The 26510-nt window shown below is 37.2% G+C and overlaps 1 protein-coding gene across 1 annotated transcript in view; it reads left to right on the plus strand.

The window, feature by feature from the left end:
* Nucleotides 1-26510, plus strand: part of SPO11 (SPO11 initiator of meiotic double stranded breaks) — a 435933-nt gene that overhangs the window by 326917 nt on the left and 82506 nt on the right. Inside the window, 1 exon segment of the mRNA XM_053715996.1 lies at nucleotides 5946-5983. Within this exon segment, the coding sequence (XP_053571971.1) occupies nucleotides 5946-5983 (38 nt within the window).

Raw genomic sequence — 26510 nt, forward strand, 5'->3', positions numbered from 1 at the left:
CTTCTGGCTTGGCCTCAGTTAGCAACTCTGAGGTTCATCAGGTTTCAGTCGGACAACATCACGACTGTGGCTTACATCAACCATCAGGGAGGGACAAGGAGTTCCCTAGCGATGATGGAAGTATCAAAGATAATTCGCTGGGCAGAGTCTCACTCTTGCCACCTGTCAGCGATCCACATCCCAGGAGTGGAGAACTGGGAGGCGGATTTCCTAAGTCGCCAGACTTTTCATCCGGGGGAGTGGGAACTTCATCCGGAGGTCTTTGCCCAAATACTTCGACGTTGGGGCAAACCAGATATGGATCTCATGGCGTCTCGCCAGAACGCCAAGCTTCCTTGTTACGGGTCCAGGGACCCGGGAGCGGTCCTGATAGATGCTTTGTCAGCACCTTGGAACTTCAGGATGGCTTATGTGTTTCCACCCTTCCCGATGCTTCCTCGTTTGATTGCCAGGATCAAACAGGAGAAAGCATCGGTGATTCTAATAGCGCCTGCGTGGCCACGCAGGACCTGGTATGCAGATCTAGTGGACATGTCATCCTGTCCACCTTGGTCTCTGCCTCTGAGACAGGACCTTCTAATTCAGGGTCCTTTCAAACATCAAAATCTAATTTCTCTGAAGCTGACTGCATGGAAATTGAACGCTTGATTTTATCAAAGCGTGGATTTTCGGAGTCAGTAATTGATACCTTAATACAGGCTAGGAAGCCTGTTACCAGGAAGATTTACCATAAGATATGGCGTAAATACTTACACTGGTGCGAATCCAAGAGTTACTCATGGAGTAAGGTTAGGATTCCTAGGATATTGTCTTTTCTACAAGAAGGTTTAGAAAAGGGTTTATCTGCAAGTTCCTTAAAGAGACAGATCTCAGCTCTGTCCATCCTTTTACACAAACGTCTGTCAGAAGTTCCAGACGTTCAGGCTTTTTGTCAGGCTTTGGCTAGGATTAAGCCTGTGTTTAAGACTGTAGCTCCACCGTGGAGCTTAAACTTAGTTCTTAACGTTTTACAGGGGGTTCCGTTTGAACCCCTTCATTCCATTGATATCAAGCTGTTATCTTGGAAAGTTCTGTTTTTAATGGCTATTTCCTCGGCTCGTAGAGTCTCTGAGTTATCAGCATTACATTGTGATTCTCCTTATCTGATTTTTCATTCAGATAAGGTAGTTCTGCGTACTAAACCTGGGTTCTTACCTAAGGTAGTCACTAACAAGAATATCAATCAAGAGATTGTTGTTCCATCATTGTGCCCTAACCCTTCTTCAAAGAAGGAACGACTTCTGCACAATCTAGACATAGTCCGTGCCCTGAAATTTTATTTACAGGCAACTAAAGATTTTCGCCAAACTTCTTCCCTGTTTGTCGTTTATTCTGGACAGAGGAGAGGTCAAAAAGCATCTGCTACCTCTCTATCCTTTTGGCTTCGTAGCATAATACGTTTAGCCTATGAGACTGCTGGACAGCAACCTCCTGAAAGGATTACAGCTCATTCTACTAGAGCTGTGGCTTCCACCTGGGCCTTTAAGAATGAGGCCTCTGTTGAACAGATTTGCAAGGCTGCAACTTGGTCTTCTCTTCATACTTTTTCCAAATTTTACAAATTTGACACTTTTGCTTCTTCGGAGGCTGTTTTTGGGAGAAAGGTTCTTCAGGCAGTGGTTCCTTCCGCATAAAGATCCTGCCTGTCCCTCCCGTCATCCGTGTACTTTAGCTTTGGTATTGGTATCCCATAAGTAATGGATGACCCGTGGACTGACTACACTTAACAGGAGAAAACATAATTTATGCTTACCTGATAAATTCCTTTCTCCTGTAGTGTAGTCAGTCCACGGCCCGCCCTGTTTTTTATGGCAGGTCTAAATTTTAAATTATACTCCAGTCACCACTGCACCCTATAGTTTCTCCTTTCTCGTTTGGTTTTCGGTCGAATGACTGGGTGTGACGTAGAGGGGAGGAGCTATATAGCAGCTCTGCTTGGGTGATCCTCTTGCACTTCCTGTTGGGGAGGAGTTAATATCCCATAAGTAATGGATGACCCGTGGACTGACTACACTACAGGAGAAAGGAATTTATCAGGTAAGCATAAATTATGTTTTTTCTTTTCTATAACATTTTATTTTTTATTGGTTCCATAAAATAGTTATTATTTTTAGTTTCCTCCCTCTTTCCCTTCTTTTTTTTCCATTTTAGCATATTGGGATTATGTATCCTGAGTTGCTAAGAAGGATTAAAGGGATAATGATACCAAATTTGTTTTCTTTTCTCTTGTAAGATGTATCGAGTCCACGGATTCATCCTTTACTTGTGGGATATTCTCCTTCCCAACAGGAAGTGGCAAAGAGAGCACACAGCAGAGCTGTCCATATAGCTCCCCCTCTAGCTCCACCCCCCAGTCATTCTCTTTACTGGCTCTAAGCAATCGGAAGGGTAAAGTGAATGTGGTGTTAGAAATGTAGTTTTTATTTTCTACAAGCAAAAGTTTGTTATTTTAAATGGTGCCGGTGTGTACTATTTACTCTCTAGCAGAAAGGAGATGAAGATTTCTGCAGGGAGGAAGATGATTTTAGCATGTTGTAACTAAAATCCACTGCTGTTCCCACAAAGGACTGAGTACAAGAAAACTTCAGTTGGGGGGAACGGTTTGCAGGTTAGGCTACAAAAAGGTATGTTCAGTCATTTATTTCTAGACAAGACTGTGATAATGCTAGAAAGGACTGATAATATCCCCATGAGGGAAGGGTAAGCTGTATTCAGAAACTAAGTATGGAATTTTAAGCTTACATAACAGGGCTAGTTTATGCTGGTGGACACTACTTTCATGGCAACGGTTTTTATTGAAAATTTTGTTTGTTTGAGACACTTTGAGAGTTACTTTGGGTTTGGCTCTTCCTTTCGGGTTGGCCACTGCTCCCAGAATTTTCACAAAGGTGCTAGGGTCCCTCCTGGCGGTTCTAAGACCGCGGGGCATAGCAGTGGCGCCTTATCTAGACGACATCTTACTTCAAGCGTCGACTTTCCAAAGAGCCAAGTCTCACACGGAAATTGTATTGGCCTTTCTGAGGTCTCACAGGTGGAAGGTGAACATCAAAAAGAGTTCTCTCTCCCCCCTCACAAGAGTTTCCTTCCTAGGAACTCTAATAGACTCGGTAGAAATGAAAATATTTCTGACGGAGGTCAGAAAGTTAAAACTCTTAACCACTTGCCGAGCCCTTCATTCCATTCCTCGGCCATCTGTAGCTCAGCGCATGGAGACAATCGGGCTAATGGTAGCGGCAATGGACATAGTTCCTTTTGCACAGATACACCTCAGACCACTGCAACTATGCATACTCAAACAGTGGAATGGGGATTATGCAGATTTGTCTCCTCAAATACAGCTGGACCAGGGGACCAGAGATTCTCTGCTCTGGTGGTGGTCTCAGGATCACCTGTCTCAGGGAATGTGTTTCCGCAGACCAGAGTGGATCATCGTAACGACCGACGCCAGTCTGTTGGGCTGGGGTGCAGTCTGGGACTCCCTGAAAGCTCAGGGCTTATGGTCTCGGGAAGAAGCTCTTCTCCCGATAAACATTCTGGAACTGAGGGCGATATTCAACACACTCCAGACATGGCCTCAGCTAGCTGCGGCCAAATTCATCAGATTTCAGTCGGACAACATCACGACTGTAGCTTATGTCAATCATCAAGGGGGAACAAGGAGTTCTCTAGCAATGATGGAAGTAACAAAAATAATCAGGTGGGCGGAGGATCACTCTTGCCATCTCTCAGCAATTCACATCCCAGGAGTAGACAACTGGGAGGTGGATTTTCTAAGTCGTCAGACTTTTCACCCGGGGGAGTGGGAACTCCACCCGGAGGTATTTGCCCAGCTGTCTCAGCTATGGGGCACTCCAGAATTGGATCTGATGGCGTCCCGTCAGAACACCAAGCTTCCTCTTTACAGGTCCAGATACCGGGATCCCCAGGTGGTGCTGATAGATGCTCTAGCAGCGCCTTCGTCCTTCAATCTGGCCTATGTTTTTCCACCGTTTCCTCTCCTCCCTCGTCTGGTTGCCAGAATCAAGCAGGAGAGGGCTTCAGTGATTCTAATAGCGCCTGCGTGGCCACGCAGGACCTGGTATGCAGACCTGGTGGACATGTCATCTATTCCACCATGGACACTACCAATGAGGCAGGACCTTCTAATACAAGGTCCTTTCAAACATCCAAATCTAATTTCTCTGCGTCTGAATGCTTGGAGATTGAACGCCTAATTCTATCAAATCGTGGTTTCTCTGAGTCGGTTATTGATACCCTGATTCAGGCTAGAAAGCCTGTCACCAGGAAAATATACCATAAGATTTGGCGAAAATATCTTTTTTGGTGCGAATCCAAGGGTTACTCATGGAGTAAGATTAGGATTCCCAGGATATTGTCCTTTCTCCAAGAAGGATTGGAGAAAGGATTATCAGCTAGTTCCTTAGAAGGACAGATATCTGCTTTGTCTATTCTTTTACACAAACGTCTGGCAGAGGTACCAGACGTTCAAGCGTTTAGTCAGGCTTTAGTCAGAATCAATCCTGTTTATAGACCTGTGGCTCCGCCATGGAGTCTGAATTTAGTTCTTTCAGTTCTGCAAGGGGTTCCGTTTGAACCTTTACATTCCATAGATATTAAGCTTTTATCTTGGAAAGTTTTGTTTTTGGTAGATATCTCTTCTGCTCGAAGAGTTTCAGAGTTATCTGCTTTACAGTGTGATTCACCTTACCTGGTTTTCCATGCAGATAAGGTAGTTTTGCGTACCAAACCCGGTTTTCTTCCTAAGGTTGTGTCTAATAAGAATATTAACCAGGAAATTGTTGTTCCTTCTCTTTGTCCTAATCCTTCTTCGAAGAAGGAACGTCTGTTACACAATCTTGATGTAGTTCGTGCTTTAAAGTTCTATTTACAAGCAACTAAGGATTTCAGACAAACAACTTCATTGTTTGTTATCTATTCTGGTAAAAGGAGAGGTCAGAAGGCTACCTCTTTCCTTTTGGCTGAAAAGCATCATCCGTTTGGCCCATGAGACTGCTGGCCAGCAGCCTCCCGAAACAATTACTGCTCATTCTACCAGAGCAGTGGCTTCCACATGGGCTTTTAAAAATTAGGCTTCTGTTGAACAGATTTGTAAGGCAGGACTTGGTCTTCGCTGCATACTTTTTCCAAATTTTACAAATTCGATACTTTTGCTTCTTCGGAGGCTGTTTTTGGGAGATAGGTTTTACAAGCAGTGGTGCCTTCCGTTTAGGGTACCTGTCTTGTTCCCTCCCTTCATCCGTGTCCTAAAGCTTTGGTATTGGTATCCCACAAGTAAAGGATGAATCCGTGGACTCGATACATCTTACAAGAGAAAACAGAATTTATGCTTACCTGATAAATTACTTTCTCTTGTGATGTATCGAGTCCACGGCCCGCCCTGGCTATTAAGTCAGGTAGTTTTTTTGTTTAAACTACAGTCACCACTGCACCCTATGGTTTCTCCTTTTTCTTCCTAACCTTCGGCCGAATGACTGGGGGGTGGAGCTAGAGGGGGAGCTATATGGACAGCTCTGCTGTGTGCTCTCTTTGCCACTTCCTGTTGGGAAGGAGAATATCCCACAAGTAAAGGATGAATCCGTGGACTCGATACATCAAAGAGAAAGTAATTTATCAGGTAAGCATAAATTCTGTTTTATGATTCAGAGAGAGAGCATGCAATTTTAAGCAACTTTCTAATTTACTCCTATTATCCTATTGAAATTGATAATCAGAGTAAATTTGAAAGTTGCTTATAATTGCATGCTCTATCTGAACCATGAAATAAAAAATGTGGGTTCAGTATCCCTTTGAGTCTTTGAAATCATGCACATACTTCTGAACAAATACCTCTACCATTGTTATTAGTTCACATCTTTTAACATCTCTATTTTATGTTATATTATCAGGTATAGAAATCATGTGTATCTACAAATATGGATCAGTGGTAAGTTACCGTCTGACTCTTTTGACAAAATAATATTTAATTTTCTTTAGCTAATGAATAGTAATTAATCACTGTGACTGTATAATTTATATAGAGCTTTTATCCCTAAGGGGGCTCAAATCACACAGGCCTTAGAAATAATTGTTAATTTGATATTGTTAGGTGGTGGTGGTAATAAAACCTAACGAAAAGGGACATAAAAGTCAAATATCATTCTGTATTTACAGCAGCATAATATTTTGACACACTTTTATTGGATCTAACTGCCTGTGCCAGGGGTTCTATAGCTAACGCAAAGAGAAGGGGGGAAAGGAGACATCCCTGTCTCGCACCATTGGTTATTTTAAAGCCTTTCGATCAAAACCCTACTCCACTTACTCTAGCTAAGAGGTCAGTGTAAAGGGATTTTACAGTCAGAAGAAACTCTGGGGGGAAGCTAAATGCCTGAAGCTGTTCCCACAAGTAGTCCCAGCTGGCCCTGTAATACCTTTTAGGCATCTAGAGACAGGGCCAGTAGAGGGATCCTTCGTCTTTTTGTCTCAAAGATAATATGTAAGATACGTCTAGTATTATCAGGCCCCAGGGATAAAGCCCACTTGGTCTCCAAGAACCATGCTGGAAATAAACTAGGATAAATGGTTGGCCGTAATTTTGGCATAAAGCTTTATGTCTATATTGATTAGCAAGATTGGTCTGTAGCTACCCCATGAATGCGGGTCCTTACCAGGTTTCAAGATGATAATAATGGTTGCCTCGAGGAATGCATTTAGAAGTTTTAACAGAGGAAGATATATTTTTTAAAAATCTCAATAAAGGGTCTTGTCTTCAGGCATCACCTTAAGTGGTAGCAAAATTGGTTGCTGTGTATAGAATACTGATAATCCGCCACTTATCAGTTGATTATGAAGCCATCTACTCTATATTTTCTGCCGAAAATATTATACAGATCCTGCTGAACCCATTGATACAAGATAGTGCAGAGCTCTACACCAGATAACTGTTCTGAAATGTTGAGACCTATGGCAACCCTCGTAGAGGTCCTCAACACCCTCCCCCCCCCCCCCACACCGCAAGCAATAATGGGGTATGTGCAGTTCTTATACTGCTAATAACTTGTTCTCCTATTTATAATCATTTGCTTTAAGATAATACTAGCAAGTGACATGGAAATGACCACTGCAGCAATTATGGAACTCAGAAAGCTCCTTGACCTTCATCAAATGCTCCAAAAAAGTGTAAAAACCTTTAAACTAGATGCGCCCTAATCAACAATATACAAAAATATATACAAAGATATATAAATACAATTATTGTGGTGGTGACAACCCTCAAACAATATATAAAAATGTGGTAACACAATACATAATAGAAAAGTCCCAAAATAATATATGTGAAAAAAGTCTCAAATACAGCAGCCCTTCTTCAAACTCCCAATCCAAAATGAAGAGAAACATCCAAAAGAGTCAGAAAACACAAGAAAAAAAGAAGGTGCCTAATAGCGAAGTATGTCACTCAAACGTGATGTGAAGATATAATATGATGTGGTAATCCAAACAGAGGTGAGTACAAAAGAAAGAGTTAGCACTAAAACACGGATCTAATTGGGGTATGTGCTAATATCAGCCTAAGTAGGAGAGTATATAAAATAAATAATGTAACTAAATATATGTAAAAAAGACAAAATAGCTGATGATGTAAACTATGAGTATATACAATTTAATAAGACAACATATTGCATAAAAGGGACATCTCCCTTAATTCATAAAATTGTACCCTGTGGGAAAGAAAAAAGGCGTATAGAAAAATGCCAATGGCAGCAAAAAAAAAAAGGCGTTTAAAAGGAGATTAAAAACAATGAAGCATAGGCCTATGGCTCTTCAGATAACGATAGAAACATAAAAGTCAAGTTAAAAGTACCTTTAATCTTCTGATGTTAATACATCTAATGTCCTGTGTAATTTTATCGGAGAGTGTTACCTTAGGAGGCCAATCTTACGGCTTGCATCCACTTCAGCGTTACCGACCATGACCTGGATGCAACTTTTTGTATTAGACTTACGTGACTCCTCTGATGTCACTCAGGTTAGAGGTGAAATCTCTCAATGTAGCAATATTAAAGCAATAATGTAGCGATGAAAATAGCCAGATAGCAGATGATATAAGTGGAATTCCCAAAATGTCACGTTAAGCCAAATACAGATCTCAGGTATATAATATAAAAACAAGTTTATTTAAACACAAGATAAAACATAACGTGTTTCTTGGGAAAATAAACAGATCACAATTGCATCCTGCACCTCTTGTAGACCGGCTGAGCCGAAGTACTGTAACCAGTAGAGGCATCTGGTATGTGATTTTGCCCCTTCATATTTAATATATGTATACTTGCTACCGTGGCTTGCTTAGCTGAGTTAGACATCATAGACTTATAATGCTCAGCATTTAAGTTTATAGCAGATACGTTCGCACATAGCTTATTTTTTAACCCTTGACACTTGAATATTAGAGCTAATTAAGCAAAATGGAACCCAAAATAAACAAAAAATGAGGTTAGTCGGTTGAGATTCAAGAGTGGTCTCCTTTGTCATAGATAATCTCCTGTAATTTTGTAATATACTTTTTAAATAAATAGGTTTATAAATCATTTAGACAGAAAAGAGGAAGAGACCTCTCCAAAGACTGCACGTATAGCACTCTAAGCCTGGACTAGAAGTGGAGAAATTGGGAAATTAAAATATAACTTTTATTGTGTATATTAAAATAAAACACTCAATTAAAAACAACCTCAGAATTGGTGGCCTATTCCTTAATCTTCAGTAAGCCTTTGATATGTCAAAAGTATTTAGAAGGAAGATTGTATAGGTGGGAAGCTATACTAGTGACCACTATTAGCAAGGTTAATAGTTATTACAGATGATCAATCTAACAGTATTTGACACAGTATATGCTGTGGTAATATAAAGTCCTAATATACTATGAAAGTCAACATATATGAAAACGCTACACACTATTAGCGAATAACTTTATTTTAGTTATTTTATCAGAGCTGCATATCTATACTTGATTGTAGGGGGGTACGTTTGATACTAACCCTTACTAACAAATTTGTGCAAATACATATTCAAACTATTAGCGGGTTGCCAACTTTGTAGCCACTATTAATAATATAGTAACTACTGCTAGAAAGTATTTACAGGACTGACAGTACAATCGATTATGTAACAGAAACACTACTAGCGGCTGTAGTTAGTTGCCATATTTTCTCGGCAACAAATTCAGACCCGATATATTCCGGCATAGCCGTTGGACAGATTGAATTCACTGTCAGTGTAATTTACATATGCACGGGCAAACTTATTGCGGCAAACCCAATTGCTAGTTTCCTACATTTAGTGTTATACAAAACTTGTCTCCTATTACAGTACCTCAGAAGTTAACACACAGCTAATGTATCTTATTTATTGAATATTAGGTTTATTTTATTTGACATGAATGACCTATTCAGTATACTTCAATCTAATATTCTGAGTTAACGTATGGGCAGCAACACATCACTACAATTGAATGTGATGTTACAAGTATAAATAAAGTAACATAACACTGTTGCAAATGTTATAAAGAAACAGTCACAAAGTATTACTTGCAAATCGCATGCTCTGAAGTTTATATGATCTAGTATCAATCTAAGCACAGTATGAAAGTAATATTATATGCATAATAAGCATATTAAAACACTCATAATGGGGTTGAATGCAACTCGAACATTTTGAAATCCATACTTTCTAATATTCAAATACTAATTGAATTGGGTGTTATACTCAGAAAGAAAGTAAAATCACACAAAAAACGTATTTAAACACTTACAGGTTTTCATATGTGACTCAAATGTTCTGCATCTATATAACCTAGTATTAATCTAAGTACAATAGAAAGTGATATCCCATATTTATAAATAACACTCTCTCTATGTTTACTGAGTGTTATTAGTGTTATAAATTAACTACAAACACACTATTGAAACTAAGATCTCTGATTGTGAACCTTAGATAATACCCTGAATAAATAGAGTAACACAATAACTTTTCTATTTGAATATTTATCTATTTATGAGTACATCTTAGGTTGACTCAAAGTGATATTATAACACTATATATGTTGACTTTCATAGTATATTTGGACTTTATATTACCATAGCATATACTGTGCCAAATACTGTTAGATTGATCATCTGTAATAACTATTAACCTTGCTAATAGTGGTCACTAGTATAGCTTCCCACCTATACAATCTTCCTTCTAAATACTTTTGACATATCAAAGGCTTACTGAAGATTAAGGAATAGGCCACCAATTCTGAGGTTGTTTTTAATTGAGTGTTTTATTTTAATATACACAATAAAAGTTATATTTTAATTTCCCAATTTCTCCACTTCTAGTCCAGGCTTAGAGTGCTATACGTGTAGTATTTGGAGAGGTCTCTTCCTCTTTTCTGTCTAATACATTTACACACTGCACAGCACCAACTTTTCTGCTACAATAAATATGGAGACATGAACATGGTTTTATGTCAGCTAATATTAATATAAGAAAAGGCTGCCGGTGTGGTGCCACTGTATTTGTGTTGTAGTCAGGTTTATAAATCAGTTTGCATATGGTATCTATTTTATATTTTGGGATCTTTCCTTAGAAACACCTCTTGTACATCTGTAATAATGCTGTAATAATGCTTTATTTGTTACGTGAATACCAATATTTTTCTATGTTATGTCGATCCATAATATCTGTATGCTTTGACAAACACCTTAGGTGGCCCTCGGTTTACGCTAGTTCAATTTGCGCCATTTCAGAATAACAAACTTTTTTCCAGTCATGTGACTGCTATTGAAAAGCAATGCACTAATTAAAATAGCCAGTAGGTGGAGCTGTCAACTTGTGTTGCAGCAAAGTTATGCAAGCTTAGCAGACTGAAATTAATCTGTGTACACAGAACAGACCTTAGCTATTGAGCAGCTTTCAAAGCAACAAGATCTAGCAGCCACTTCCCTATTATCTTCCTGTCCAGCTGCTTGAGGTGAGGGTGCCTAACTGCTTAATCAGTCCAGATTGAAATGCATAGAATAGGTGCAGACCCAATATTATCTAACATGCTAGCAATGCAGAGAACTGTTTGCAGAAAAATGCAAGTAAAAAAATGTTTTTGTTTATTAAACTTAGTTTGATGATACAGTTTGTTGTGTGATTATTTCATTAGGTTTATAATGCTGTTTAGCATTTAAAGTCTTCATTTCAAAGCGTTCAAAATAATGTATTAGGTGTTACTTATGTCAATTTTGAGAGGGGCCTGGAACCTAACTCCCTCACTTCCCATTGACTTACATTATAAACTGGGTTTCAATTTACAACGGTTTCGATTTACAACCATTCCTTCTGGAACTTAACCCCGGTGTAAACTGAGGGCCATCAGGTCCTAGAGCCTTACATAATTTTAATTGTTGGAGCGCAAGTCCCATTTCCTCAGGGGAGATAGGGGAACTAAGAAAGTCTGAATGATCGTGGGTAGCTTCAAACTTAGTATGTCACCTAGGGAAGCTTTTTGGGGATTTTGAGTAGTTTCCAAATTGTAGAGAGAATAATAAAATGTTCAGAACACCTCACCAATGTCTCGAGAGTGGACAAAATTATCGCCCTGCTTGATAAATGTGATACTACGTTGGGATTGTCTATTTCAGAGTTTGGTGGCTAGTAAGGATTTAGCATTATTACTGTGGTAATAAAATATTTGTTTGAACTTAGAAAGGGTAGTCTGAAGTCTGGTTCTCTTATCTGGGCCTTAACACTTTCTTTTTGAGCTGCCCTGGAATCAGTAGGGTTAGATTTTTGGAGGTCCATAAGAAGACGAAATTGACAACTTAACTCAGCTTAGGATTTACCTCTTTTAGACTGGCTTTTAAAATACAATATCCTCTTATATATGCTTTAAGAGAGGACAAAACTATTTGGGTCAGGGTCTGTTCATTATTGAATGCTAGAAACTCGACTAATTTCTTTTTTAAGGTGATTAATAGAAGGTGGAGTATCCAAGAGCCAGTCTAGGCACCAATGAGACTCTATTGACTGGTATGGGGAGGGGTAAAAGTAAAAACTAATGGATCATGGGCTGATCATGAGGTGAGATCAATTTAGTTCCAAATTGAGTTAAGAGTCCAGGACCTTGTAAAGAAATAGTGTATTCTAGAATTAGTAGTAGAATAACAAGTAAAGTCTTTATCTGTCAAATGCATGGCTCTCCAAACATTGTAAGAGACCGTATTGCACCATGAGAGTACAGAAGGATTTAGACAGGGAGCTAGTGTAGCTGTCAACTAAGGAAGGTTTTACCGACTGTTTGTCTAAATTAGGGTCCCATACCAGATGGAAGTCACCTCCAATCACCAATTCACCTTGTTTCACAGTGGATACCAACGTAAGGATCTTCCGGAGGAATTTAAGTTGTTTGGTATTCAGGGCATATATATTGAATAAAGTAAGTATATGCCGGAGGAATTTAAGTTGTTTGGTATTCAGGGCATATATATTGAATAAAGTAAATAATCTGTTATTAAGCCTACAGATCGCAATACAATAGCGGGCGCCCCAATTCATATTCTATGTATATGGCTACTCCTCCCTTCTTGGAGCAGAAGGAAGAATCAAGGACAGTGGAGTATCTTTAGAAATAATGTTTCCTACCTGCCTGCGCAATACAGTGAGTCTCCTGAACAAATGCAATGGATGTTTTGGTGTGTTTCAAGTAGTTTAGGAGCAAATGTTTCTTTATTGGGTAGTTGAGAGCCTGAACATTAAAGGTTGCAAAGCAGAGATCTGACATCCTGGGGAAAAGAGATAGAGGAAAGAAGAAAAAAAAAGAAAAGAAAGAAAATCAGGAAGGAAAGAGAAGAACAAATAGAAGAAAGAGAAGAAATATACAGCAAGTCTTGTTAGGCCACCACCAAGACAAAATAAGTAATGAAGTACATGTAGGTGAAGTTATAAGTTCTATCAATTATTAATTAGGTTCTTCAATTAATATATAAAGCAAGAAATTAACAGATAAGCACCACTCAAAAAAAAAAAGACTGTAAGTGATATTAATTTTAATAGGGTGACAAAAAATGATATTAAGCTAATAAAGTAGCCATAAAAAAAGTTTGCATGAAGTAAAAAGTAACAAATCTCAATCATATATGAAAAAGAATATGTCAACCATATAGCTGTAGTCTAAACTGCAGGGTAAACAGGCTAATATATTGTGTAATGAATTAAGATAACTATCTGGCTGATTAATTTATATATATTTGAAAACTATAAATAACAGCGGATAAGCACTACTTTGTCTGAAAATCCCAGAACTCCGTAGATTCTGGGAGAGATAACCTATTAGTAATTATTGTAAAAAAAAAATAGATGCTCTATAAAGAGCTATGATAACTTTAGAGAGTGTGTGTGTGGGGGGGGATTTTATGTAATAGTACAAATGTCTCAGTATATAACATAAAAGTCTGTTAGGAGATTAAGGAGTTTTAGCAATCACCAAAACTAATATAACAGGAACAAGTATAGGATAAGGTGGGGTCTAGGTACTCCTTCCCACATTAGCTATTTGATTTTATTTAATATTAGGAGCTACTAGGAAATCACCAGGATCTAATAGCCACATAAATATTACTTCACTGCTTAATGTTATACCAACTCCTTATCTAATATTCATATTATAACTGGTGATACAAATAAACCCTTAAAAAACTCTAAAAAAACATATAATTGTCTAATATAAATAATACTCATGCAATGTATCAATAAGAGGAAATGTATAGGTTAAAAATGGAAATAAGAAATTAACAATCAGTCTCCTTGGGGAGAGGGTCCTTTTCTCTTGGCCGCATATAAGGGTCTCTTAGGAACAGGTTGCCATTATGGTACTGTGATCCATAGTCCTTTAGGGTCTGAAGTAGATAAAGAAGCCATATGAGAGGGTTGAAGAAATCCCCAGGATTCCAATCGTTTTAGTGACATCCCATATCAAGAGCAGTTAAATTAAGATTGGCCTTCATATATTGGAGAAACAGCTTGACTGGTTAGCCCCATCTTTACTTTATATAATGCTTGCGCTGGCATTAGGTGACTGGCATAAACAAACTTCTTTAATCAAAGTATTTGATGATAGATCCGGAAAAAATTGTATTGAATTATATGGTACAGTGAGAGTTTTATTTTGGAATGTTGCCCGCAAAAGTCTCTCTTTGAAGGTGTAGTAGTAGAGTCTGATAGTGACATCTAGAGGCTGGAAGCTACAAAGGAGAAGTGGGAGAAGCGCAAAAACTTGAGAATTTTATTAAAGTGAAGTACAATAATAACACATAGCAACTTACACTTAAGTAAGCTTGAAAAGTCCCCAGTCACAACACGATCAACAGCAGTGACAGTCTGAGCCTCACTCGATACATCAAGCGTCTATGTTCACACCTCACCGATTCACAGAGAACCGGCGTCTGATGTCACTGGTGGTAGCAAGGATTCTGGAGCGTCCCCCTTCAGGCACAGTGCCTCACAAACTGCAGGCTGTCAATAGAGTTTGACGAAGTGTCCCACCACAAACCCTACGCGTTTCGTCCATGTCTCGGCCGGCACTTTTTCAAGGGTACAGATTTAAAATGAAATATCATACAGAAGAGGTTAACGTCTTAAATAGACAAAGAGGGAGCGCCCTCTAATGATATACATGAGAACAACTCTGTTATTTAAATAAAGATACACATAAATAACAAAAAAGCATGAAGGAAATTAATAGAACGATCCTAATACATCAGACAACAAAATAGGCATCACCCTATACATATATAGAACTACAAAATTCATATATATAAATAAAACAGTTACAGATCATAATATAGACCGTTAGTAAGTTTCAATGAATATGTACAATAATACCATATAATAACCTATATAGATATCTAAATATATAAAAAAAAAATAATAATAAACAACCATATAGCACCATAGAGACAAGCAGCCTCAATACGTATATACATATGTGCATACATGCACACACACACAAACATATACACACATATATATACACATATATACACATCCATGCACACACACACACGTACACACATGTAACAAATCCTTAGATCACAAAAAGAAACCTAAGCTATCCCTGCAGTCATAGAATAAAATAAATAAATAAATAAAGCAACCCAGTACAAATTCATTCATTAAAAACCATGGAATATAAACAATTAAAATTAACCCTATAAATATATAAAGAGGACCCTCTATTGTATAACAATAAACATAAATGAATTAGTTATAAGTGATCACATATAAGCAGCCAGATCTAAATCCTCGTTTAGACCCCTAGGACTCAAACTACCAATTTTGTAAATCCAAAATGTTTCTTGTTGTCTTAAAGCAAGAAGTCTATTTTGAACATTGGGGGAATCCAGTCTATTACTTTGACTTTAAGTGTTGATGAATTACAATTGTGTGCTTCAAGAAAATGAATGGGAATGCTATGTTTAATCACTTTGCCTTTTTTGGCTAGTTTAATATTATATAAATGTTCATTCACTCTGGTTCTTATCTTCCTTTTAGTACGTCCCACATAAAGATAGCCACACCCACAGTTAATTAAATAGACTACAGAATGTAGAATCACAAGTTGTTCTACATTTGATATTAAACTTGTGTGATCCATCCCAATTAAAAAACGTAGGGGCTTTATCTATATGGCTACACATATTACATATGGTTTTATTACACCTAAAAGTTCCTTTTGCCGCAATTAACCAATTAGAGGGATTAGTGCTACTAGATGGTTTTAGGTCCCTAATTTTACTAGGTGCAAGTACATTTTTTAAATTTTTATCTTTTCTGAAAGTGACCTCAGGTTTATCTGCTAGCTTATTGCCTAATATGGGATCTGTCTTTAGAACCATCCAATGTGTTTTTAGGACACTCTGTATTAAGATGCACCCTCATTATACCTAGTGATAAATCTAGGGGTATCCAAATCTTTATCAGCAACTTTATTACATGTTTGAGACTTATTCAGCAGATCAGACCTATTGGTATTAAGGGCTCTACTTTTAGCTGTCTCCAATAATTCTTTCTTGTATCCTTTGTCAGAAAATTTCTTATCTAAAATGGCAGCTTCTGAAGTAAAACTAGAAATATGAGTGTAATTTTTACGCATACGTAGATACTGACCATATGGTATATTTGAGATCCAACTTCTATTATGACCACTAGAAGCTTCAATGTAGCTGTTCTTTTCTGTCGGTTTTCTATAATTTGTGACAGCTATCTGATTATTACTATCCACATATAAAAGTAAATCTAAGAATTCCATTTTGACATTTGAAATATTTGCAGTAAAAACCAGATTATGGCTATTATTATTCATATAACTGATAAAACTCTTAATACTAGCTTCATCACCCTTCCATAAAATAATTACATCATCTATATAGCGATGGAATGTCATAATATTTAAAAAAAAAAAACGGATTATTAAACTATATATATTTATTTTCAAAGTCATTCACATACAGATTCGCGTAGGAGGGCGCAAAGGTAGTCCCCATTGCGGTCCCCCTAATCTGCATGTAGAATTTCTTCTCAAATAAAAAATAATTATGTTCCAAAATAAAAATAATGGAGTTAACAATGAAGTCTATATGATCCTTTGGTATGTTCCATCTTAACAATTCTGTGAGTATTGCCTTGCTACCCTGGTCGTGGGGAATACAGGTGTACAAGGAGGTCACATCACATGTAACAAACCAGTATTCCTTGTCCCAATGTACACCTTCAAAACTCGTGATGACTTGTGTACTATCCCTCAGGTAGGCCCTAGTTTTCTGGACAATCGGTTGAAGATAAAAATCCACATATTGGGATAAATGATTGCATAAAGAACCAATGCCAGAGACTATGGGCCTACCTGGGGGGTTTACTGTGTCCTTATGGACTTTGGGCAAATGATAAAAACCAGCTATTCTAGGAGAGGCCACAAATAAAAAAGAAAATTCATCATTCGTTATAATCATCCTCTCCTTTGCCCTCTGTAATACATTTTTAAGATCTCTAACAAAGCCAATAGTTGGATCTCTCTCTAAGATGGAGTACGTTGTATCATCATTCAATAGCCGGTATGCCTCATTTAAATACACATCACGATCTTGTATAACAATCCCACCACCCTTGTCCGCACTCCTGAAAACAATATTAGTATTGTCCATAAGACTTTTCAGGGATTTCCGTTCAAGGGTGGTGAGATTATCCGAATGTTTGTTCAGCAATTTCTTAGAATTAGAAAAAGCTCTATCAAGATCATCCATAACTAGTTTACAAAACACGGGGATCTGATCCCCTTGAGCCCCTACAGGATAAAAATTCGACTTATTTTTAAAAGTGGAATGAATGATTGATTGTTCTTCATCATAAGTTGATAAATCCAGAAGACTAGGTCCTGACTCCTCACATGATGGCCTAGTGATATCATAATTATCTCTTTCTAATTCACGTAAAGTTTTAAGTGTCTCAAGATCTCCACATTCCAAATATTCAGGATTATATATACCTCTATTACAAGGGTCTTTTAGAAAATAACGTTTCAGAGTCAATTTGCGGATGAACTTCTGCATATCTATAAAGACTTCAAATTTATTAGGTGGAGCCTTAGGTGCATAATTTAAACCTTTGCTTAATAATCTAATGTCAGAGTCATTTAAAGTGACACTAGACAAATTAAATATAGATGATTTATCTTCCTCTAATATCTTGGCCTTCTGTCTAACTGCCTGCACTCTCTGTCCTGCTCTAGTTCCCCTTCTTGTTCTAAAGACCTTTTTCGTGAAGGCACAGTTCTCACTTCTGGTTGTAGTCTCTCTTCCTCTATTGTGACAGGATTCAATCTGTTCGATGCAGTTGGCCTCATTGGCCTGTTTATTTCTAAAAAAACATTATATGATTCATGATTATAGTTATTCTTTGGATTGCCAGGTTGCCCTTTAGGTTTGGCACCCTGGTTATCCCAATGGTGATTGACATACTCATGGGATGGACCACAGTCTTGTTCAAGCATATGGAATCTATTGCTGTGTTCAAACGTTTTTAATAGATTTCGATCTTGAACTGTAGTTTGATTCCCCTGTCTAGAATCCCTATATGTGGAATTATGTGGCCTAGTGATATGATTATATTCAGAGTTATCCCTCCTCCAATTGCTATTGACATTATTCCTATGTTGCTGATGAGGTCCAATATATTGGTAAGTTTTATTAAAATTGCTGGAACCTTGATAGTTAAAGTTACTGTTGCATTATGAATTCTCTTATTCTCACTAGATCTTCCATCGTTAGCAACTTCCCTTCCTTTCAAACTAGAATCCTCCTGAATTTTAGTGTTTTGATGATGTGACCTGCCCTCCCTAAAACCACTAACTTTGGGAACATATGGGGGATTGGGTATTACCATAAGTACCATTGGCCTGAGACATCTCAACTGTTCTTATATTCTCAAATGGTACTATTTGTTTAGTGAACCTATGTATTTTTTCTTTAAAAGTATAAACCTTATCTTCCTTAAAATCATTTATATCACGATTTAATTTTGATAATTTCTTCTGTTGTAATTCTTTTTCAAGGTTAGTAATTCTTGATTGTATATTGTTATTTCTAGTCACCCATTTATCCTCAGTTTTAAAAGATTGTATTTTAGGATTAATCTCATCAATCTCAGTCTTCACTTTTTCTAATTTGTATTCACGATATTTAATGAGTATTTTAACTAACTTGATGGAGCACTCATGCAGAGCACTTTCCCATATTCAAAAGAGGGATATTTGAATATTCTCAATCCCCTGGGGATCACATCATGTAAAATATAATTATCTAACAAGATTAGATCTTGCCAATCTTTAGTGTCTTGTTGTAATAATTTCTCTAGTTTCCTAAATAACTCATTAGGATCACCAGTACTAACAGCATTATCATTTTCTAAAGTAAGTAAATTCATTGATCTTTGTCGATTTTGTCTGGTTAGACTAATACCAAAAATATTATCAGGATTATCAGCCATGACTAAATCAAGTGGTTGATGGCTGCTGACAACAGGAAATAAAATATATATAAAAATATAGAACCAAATTAAATGTCAGCGCTAATCAATACACAATAAAATAAAAAAATAAAACAATGAACAAATATGAATAATTAAAAATATATGAAAAATTAAAAAAATTAATAGCAGACAAGTATGTCTGAATTAATACCAGATAAATAAAACTACCTAAAAAGAAAATACAAACATACTAGAATAATTTATAATATAACATAAAATTAAAAGTAATAATAATAGCAAAAATAATACCCAATGTCCATAGAAAAATAAAATTAATGTCCCATCAGTAGTTGATTTGGATAGATGTTTTGGTAATCCAAACTGTAGTTCAATGGTATTGCCAAGATAGATGCCGCCTCTCGTTAGGTGGATATTTCCCAAAAATCACCCAGATATGGATAGAAGCTACAAAGGAGAAGTGGGAGAAGCGCAAAAACTTGAGAATTGTGAAGTACAATAATAACACATAGCAACTTACACTTAAGTAAGCTTGAAAAGGTCCCCAGTCACAACAACTAAACTTACTAATCGGTCTATATTATGATCTGTTAACTGTTTTATTTATATATATGAATTTTGCAGTTCTATGTATTGTATAGGATGATGCCTATTTTGTTGTCTGATGTATTAGGATCGTTCTATTAATTTCCTGTTTTTATCAACTTTTTTACAATTCTTAGAATATTACTAATTGTTGTTTATTGCAGTTATTAATTGTTGCTGTATTTTTTTAGGTTTGTTTGTTATTTATGTTATTCATGCTTTTTTGTTATTTATGTGTATCTTTATTTAACCCTTTAAGGACACAGCTTTCCGTTTGCTCAATTGTTTTATGACGGAAAAATTCCGTCATATGTCCTTAAGAGGTTAAATAACAGAGTTGTTCTCATGTATATCATTAGAGGGCGCTCCCTCCTTGTCTATTTAAGACGTTAACCTCTTCTGGATGATATTTCATTTTAAATCTGTACCCTTGAAAAAGTCCGTCCGAGACACGGACGAAACGCGTAGGTTTGTGGTGGGACACTTCGTCAAACTCTATTGACAGCCTGCAGTTTGTGAGGCACTGTGCCTGAAGGGGGATGCTCCAGAATCCTTGCTACCACCAGTGACGTCAGACGCCGGTTCTCTGTGAATCGGTGAGGTGTGAACATAGACGCTTGGTGTATCGAGTGAGGCTCAGACTGTCACTGCTGTTGATCGTGTTGTGACTGGGGACTTTTCAAGCTTACTTAAGTGTAAGTTGCTATGTGTTATTATTGTACTTCACTTTAATAAAATTGTCAAGTTTTTGTGCTTCTCCCACTTCTCCTTTGTAGCTTCTATCCATATCTGGGTGATGTTTGGGAAATATCATCTAACGAGAGGCGGCATCTATCTTGGCAATACTATTGAGCTACAGTTTGGATTACCAAAACATCTATCCAAATCAACTACTGATGGGGACATTAATTTTATTTATTTTTCTATGGACATTGGGTATTATTTTTGCTATTATTATTACTTTTAATTTTATGTTATAAATTATTCTAGTATGTTTGTATTTTCTTTTTAGGTAGTTTTATTATCTGGTATTAATTCAGACATACTTGTCTGCTATTATTTTTTTTAATTTTTCATATATTTTTAATTATTCATATTTGTTCATTGTTTTATTTTTTTATTTTATTGTGTGTTGATTAGCGCTGACATTTAATTTGGTTCTACATCTAGAGGCTGGTCTGTTGATGCGTTTCTGGGGAACAAAGCTCTATGGACTCTATCTATTAGAGTTCTATATCTTGTAGAGAGCGTAGAAGTTCTTTGAAAAGGCTCATTAAAAATTCTGGCAATTCTGCCACTCCAATTTCTTTCCTGGGATACCTCTTAGATTTGTGTTCAGTTATCCTCTCCCTTACCTCTCTACAAGTCTCAGCCAATGTAAATTAGGCCACATGGACATTTGATAAGATAAACACAGTGAGTTGCCCTACAAGTTAAATATTTATTAATTTTCAATTTCTTCTCATTGATAGGATGATGAAAATTCTCTCCTTTTATCATGGAGCTGCAATTATTGCAGCTCAGACATGGGTAGCAGCCATTCCTTTTTGAGCCTATAGTTCTTTGACCATCTTGTTTATTACTTCCAATGTCTGAATGGACTAGCATGTCCTTAATACTCTGATTTCTCTTGTAAGCTACCATTGGGTTCTCTTTAAATTCAACTACCTCAGGGTGGCAATGCCTCAGAATGTGCCAATGTTTTTTTAGAATGCCAGTAATTTTATTACTTAGTCTATTAAATTGTGTGACAAAAATCATACAATTTACCTCCTGTTTCTTATTTCTCTTTACTACTCCTGTATCCTTAATAGTTGCATCAACTATTTATCTGGGCAGTTGGATCTCTCATTAATTCTTGTATACTTGGTTATCAGCTAGCTGTCTACTGATCTCAATATTAAGAGAACTGATAGGAATAATTTGCTGCAATATGGCAGTTATCACCCTGATAGTGTTTTTTAAGGCTATCCCAAGAAGCCAATTTACTAGAGTGAAAAGCATTGTATCAGACAAAGATAAATGGTAAATATAGATTAGAACAAATGGCTAATAAATTCATTAATAGCAACTATCCCCCTAAATTAATTGCAGAACAACTTGATGCAAACTATTAAAATACAGGAGTAGTAAAGAAAAATAAGGAACAGGAGGTAAATCATATGATTTTTGTCACACAATTTAATAGACTCAGTAATAAAATTACTGGCATCCTAAAAAAACATTGGCACATTTTGAGGGGATTGTAACCCTGAGCTAGTTGAAGTCAAAGAAAATCCAATGGTCGGAGTATTAAGGACATGCTAGTCCATTCAGACATTGGTAGTAATAAACAAAATGGTCTAAGAACTATAGGTTCAAAAAGGATTGGTTGCTACCCATATTTGAGCTGCAGTAATTGCAGCTCCATGATAAAAGGGGAGAATTTTCATCATCCTATCAATTGGAAAGAAATTTAAAAATTAATAAATATTTAACCTGCAGGGCAACTCATTACGTTTATCTTATCAAATGTCATGTGCCCTAATTTATATTGGCGAGACCTGTAGAGAGGTAAGGGAGAGGATAACTGAACACAAATCTAACATAAGATGTAATAATAAAGATGCTCCAGTTTCCTCTCACTTCCTCTCTATGGGTCATAACATCAGCCAACTTAGGTTTCAAATCATAGAATAGGTGGATAGGCCTAGGAGAGGTGGAGACAGAGAACGATTGTTGAAAATCAGAGAGATGTTCTGGATATATAAGTTAGAGACATTGAGGCCCAAAGGGGATGAATAAGGATTTTGATTGGAGTCTGTTTTTCTAAATTCATTCAGCTGCAATGATAATATGTGAAAACAAAAGTATTGTCTGATTTTTCTGTTAATAATGGGCAATGTACCTCTTTTTAATTATGTACATAGGTTTTATGTTTTTTTAAAAGATTTTTTTTGTATATACTTGCTCTCTTCTTGTGATGAAAATAATTTTGTGATGCATTATTTTTTGCATCCACAAGATGTCACTGCTGTGCAATTAGCTTATCACATAAAGATGAACAACAGGTGAGGGTATATAAGAGCATTTACCTGTGTATGTTCAATTATACATGACTAAGAGCCTTCAATAGGCTTGAAACGTTGTATGTTTTCTTATGAGGATCCCATTTGGAAATAAAGGTTCTTTTTAAATTTTCGAGGCTGGAATATCCTTTGTTTTTTTGGATTGTGCACTGGGGACTTGGCAGGTCCTCTTATTCCGTTGCCCCACAAGGACTGGTGTGCTGTTTTCCAAACTTTTTGAGTGATTATCTCCCTCTAGTAGAGCCAGCTGCTCGGCCCCTATTGCAGCTTTCACAGATATAGAAGAATCTCTTGAATAATCATCAGAGTGCTCTCTATCATAATGGGTTTTACTATTGAATTGATCTGCAACTATACATTTAGGACCTTCAGGTTGTTTTTGTTTCTTCTTATTCGAGTGAGCCATGATCATATTAGAATAAGATAGAGGCTTAATATCATATAGTGATGTGCTCAGACCACACTGTCTGAAAGCTGTGGTTATGGCAGACTATTAATAACAGGAAAAAGTCCTGGGCAGATGCCCACCTGGGGTTTGCAAGTAAGTGTTTGAAAAAAGTCAGTAGTATGTCTGGTTTATTGCACTGTGCGCCACCATTTTTTTAACTACCAAATGTAGCTGATGATTCCCACTGTGTGTGATAGGAGCTAATGATGACTCAAATAAGTCTAGTATATAAATATATGATCTGTGAAGAAGACACATACTATGTAGGGACATGTCGCACTTTTGTATGACTAAAGCTGCTGGCAGATCTGAAGCCACATGGAACTGGGAGAGCCTTGCCTCAGAGTTTCTCTACTGGTGATGCAGAGGATCTGTTGCAAGTGCTGGTTCTCTGGCAGGTAGGTCAAATAAGCTGGTTCAGCTGCCTAGACTACCAACAGCAGCTTTGGTCTAAAGGGTCCGTATCCAAGTAAAGATAGGAGCCGCGGCACCCAACAGGGCCTGTGATGTCCCTAACAAGTATGGTAGCTTTTCGCCATTATGAAATTCTCAGAACGGAGTGATCCCACAAAGCAACCAGGTCCTACTGTTTACAGATGTCCAATCGGGCTGTAGTACAAGTCTGCACTTTATCCGTGGAGAAAGCAGGTGAGTTCACCAAAAAATAATTGTTTGGATAAGTCAAAAAAACACTTTTAAACAGCTTTCTAGGCAGAGCTCCCTATGTAAATGTCTGTACGCTTCCTCAGCTAGCTCCGCCACCTGTTGTATATATTTTATTTAATTAATATATAACCTGTATCATGGTAGATGTTAGCAGTCAGCAGATTCATTTTCATTTTATAATTATTACTTTCAAATAAGTAACAAATGACTTAAATGGATACTAAACCCAAATTTTTTTATTTCATGATTCAGATAGAGCATGCAATTTTAAGCAACTTTTAACAGGTAGATTACGAGTTATGCGCGCTATAGGGAACTTAACTAATGCAACAAAAGTTGCGTTATTTCACCCTCTATAGCGCAGCCATTACAAGTTTTGAAACAGCCGGCTTGTGCGTGTGATATGGTTGCGTTGAGCTCCATACCGCACAAAATACAAGCACTGTTTTTTGACGTGCTCGTGCACGCTTTCCCATAGACATCAATGGGGAGAGCTGGTTAGAAAAAAAACTAACACCTGCGATTGCGGAATAAAAAGCTCTGTAACGCAGCTCCATTGATATCTATGGGGAAAAAAGTAACGTTTAAAACCCAACACCATAACATAATCCCTAAGTCTAAACACCCCTTATCTGCCTGCCCCCGACATCGCCGACACCTATATAATGTTATTAACCCCTAATCTGCAACTCCCGATATCGCCGCCACTAAATAAAGCTATTAACCCTAAACCTCTGGCCTCCCACATCACTACCACTAAATAAACCTATTAACTCCTAAACCCGCCAGCCCCCCACATCGCAACAACCTAAATTAAATTATTAACCCCTAAACCTAACCATAGCCTAAACCTAACACCCCCCTAACTTTAACATAATTAAAATAGAGCTTAAATTAAAGTTACAATTATTAACTAAATAAAACCTAACGGCTAGATTACGAGTTGTGCGGTAGGCTTAAAAAGCAGCGGTTGTCCGGTCCTGACACTGCTTTTTAACGCCCGCGTCATATTACGAGTCTTGCAGGTACAGGTGTACCACTCACTTTTTTGGCCAGACTTGTAAATACCGCATATTTGCATAGCGCCGGTATTACGAGGTCTGACAAAAAGTGAGCGGTAGACCCTCTCCTGTCAAGACTGGTACCACGCCATTTTAAAGTCAGTAGTTAAGAGTTTTACACTACAACGCCGTAGCATAAAACTCTTAACTAAAGTGCTAAAAAGTACACTAACACCCATAAACTACCTATTAACCCCTAAACCGAGGCCCTCCTGCATCGCCGCCACTATAATAAATATATAAACCCCTGAACCGCCGCACTCCCGCATCACAAACACTAGTTAAATATTATTAACCCCTAATCTGCCGTCCCTAACATCGCCGACACCTACCTACATTTATTAACCCCTAATCTGCCTCCCCAACGTCGCCACCACTATATTAAAGTTATTAACCCCTAAATCTAAGTCTAACCCTAACCCCTCCTAACTTAAATATAATTTAAAAAAATCTAAATAAATATTCCTATCATTAACTAAATTATTCCTATTTAAAACTAAATACTTACCTATAAAATAAACCCTAAACTAGCTACAATATAACTAATAGTTACATTGTAGCTAGCTTAGGGTTTATTTTATTTTACAGGCAAGTTTGTTTTTATTTTAACTAGGTAGAATAGTTACTAAATAGTTATTAACTATTTAATAACTACCTAATTAAAATAAAGACAAATTGACAAAAAATACTACACTATAATTAAATTAATTCCCTAAATGAAATACAATTAAATAAAATTATCTAAAGTACAAAACCCCCCCACTAAATTACAGAAAATAATAAACAAATTACAAGATTGTTAAACTAATTACACCTAATCTATTCCCCCAAACAAAATAAAAAAAGCCCATCCAAAATAAAAAAATGCCTTACCTAACACTAAATTACAAATATCCATTATAATATTTAACTAATGTTTGCGATGCGGGAGTGCAGCGGTTTAAGGGTTAATATGTTTATTATAGTGGTGGCAGATTAGGGGTTAAGAAGTGTAGGTAGGTTGCGGCGACATTGGGGAAGGCAGATTAGGGGTTAATAAATTATAATGTAGGTGTCGGCGATGTTTGGGCCAGCAGATTAGGGGTTCAGAAGTATAATGTAGGTGGCGGCGGTGTCCGGAGCGGGCAGATTAGGGGTTAATAATATATGTAGGTGTCGGCGATGTCGGGGGCGGCAGATTAGGGGTTAATAAGTGTTAGATTAGGGTGTTTGGACTCGGGGTTCATGTTAGGGTGTAACTTTTATTTCCCCATAGGAATTAATGGGGCTGCGCTAGAGGATTCCTATGGGGAAATCGTGCAAGAGCACGTTACACCAGCTCACCCGCTAATGTAAGCAGCGCTGGTATTGGAGTGCGGTAATGAGCAAAATTTTGCTCAACGCTCACTTCTTGTCTTGTTTGTAAAAACCCGTAATACCAGCGTTGTCTGTAAGTGAGCGGTGAGCATAAACTGCTCGTTAGCACCGCACAGCCTCTAACGCAAAACTCGTAATCTAGGGTAAGATAGCTACAATATAACTAATAGTTATTTTGTAGCTAGCTTTGGTTTATTTTTATTTCACAGGTAAGTTTGT

This window comes from Bombina bombina, chromosome 1 (genome assembly GCF_027579735.1).
Source record: "Bombina bombina isolate aBomBom1 chromosome 1, aBomBom1.pri, whole genome shotgun sequence".
Classification (NCBI taxonomy): domain Eukaryota; kingdom Metazoa; phylum Chordata; class Amphibia; order Anura; family Bombinatoridae; genus Bombina; species Bombina bombina.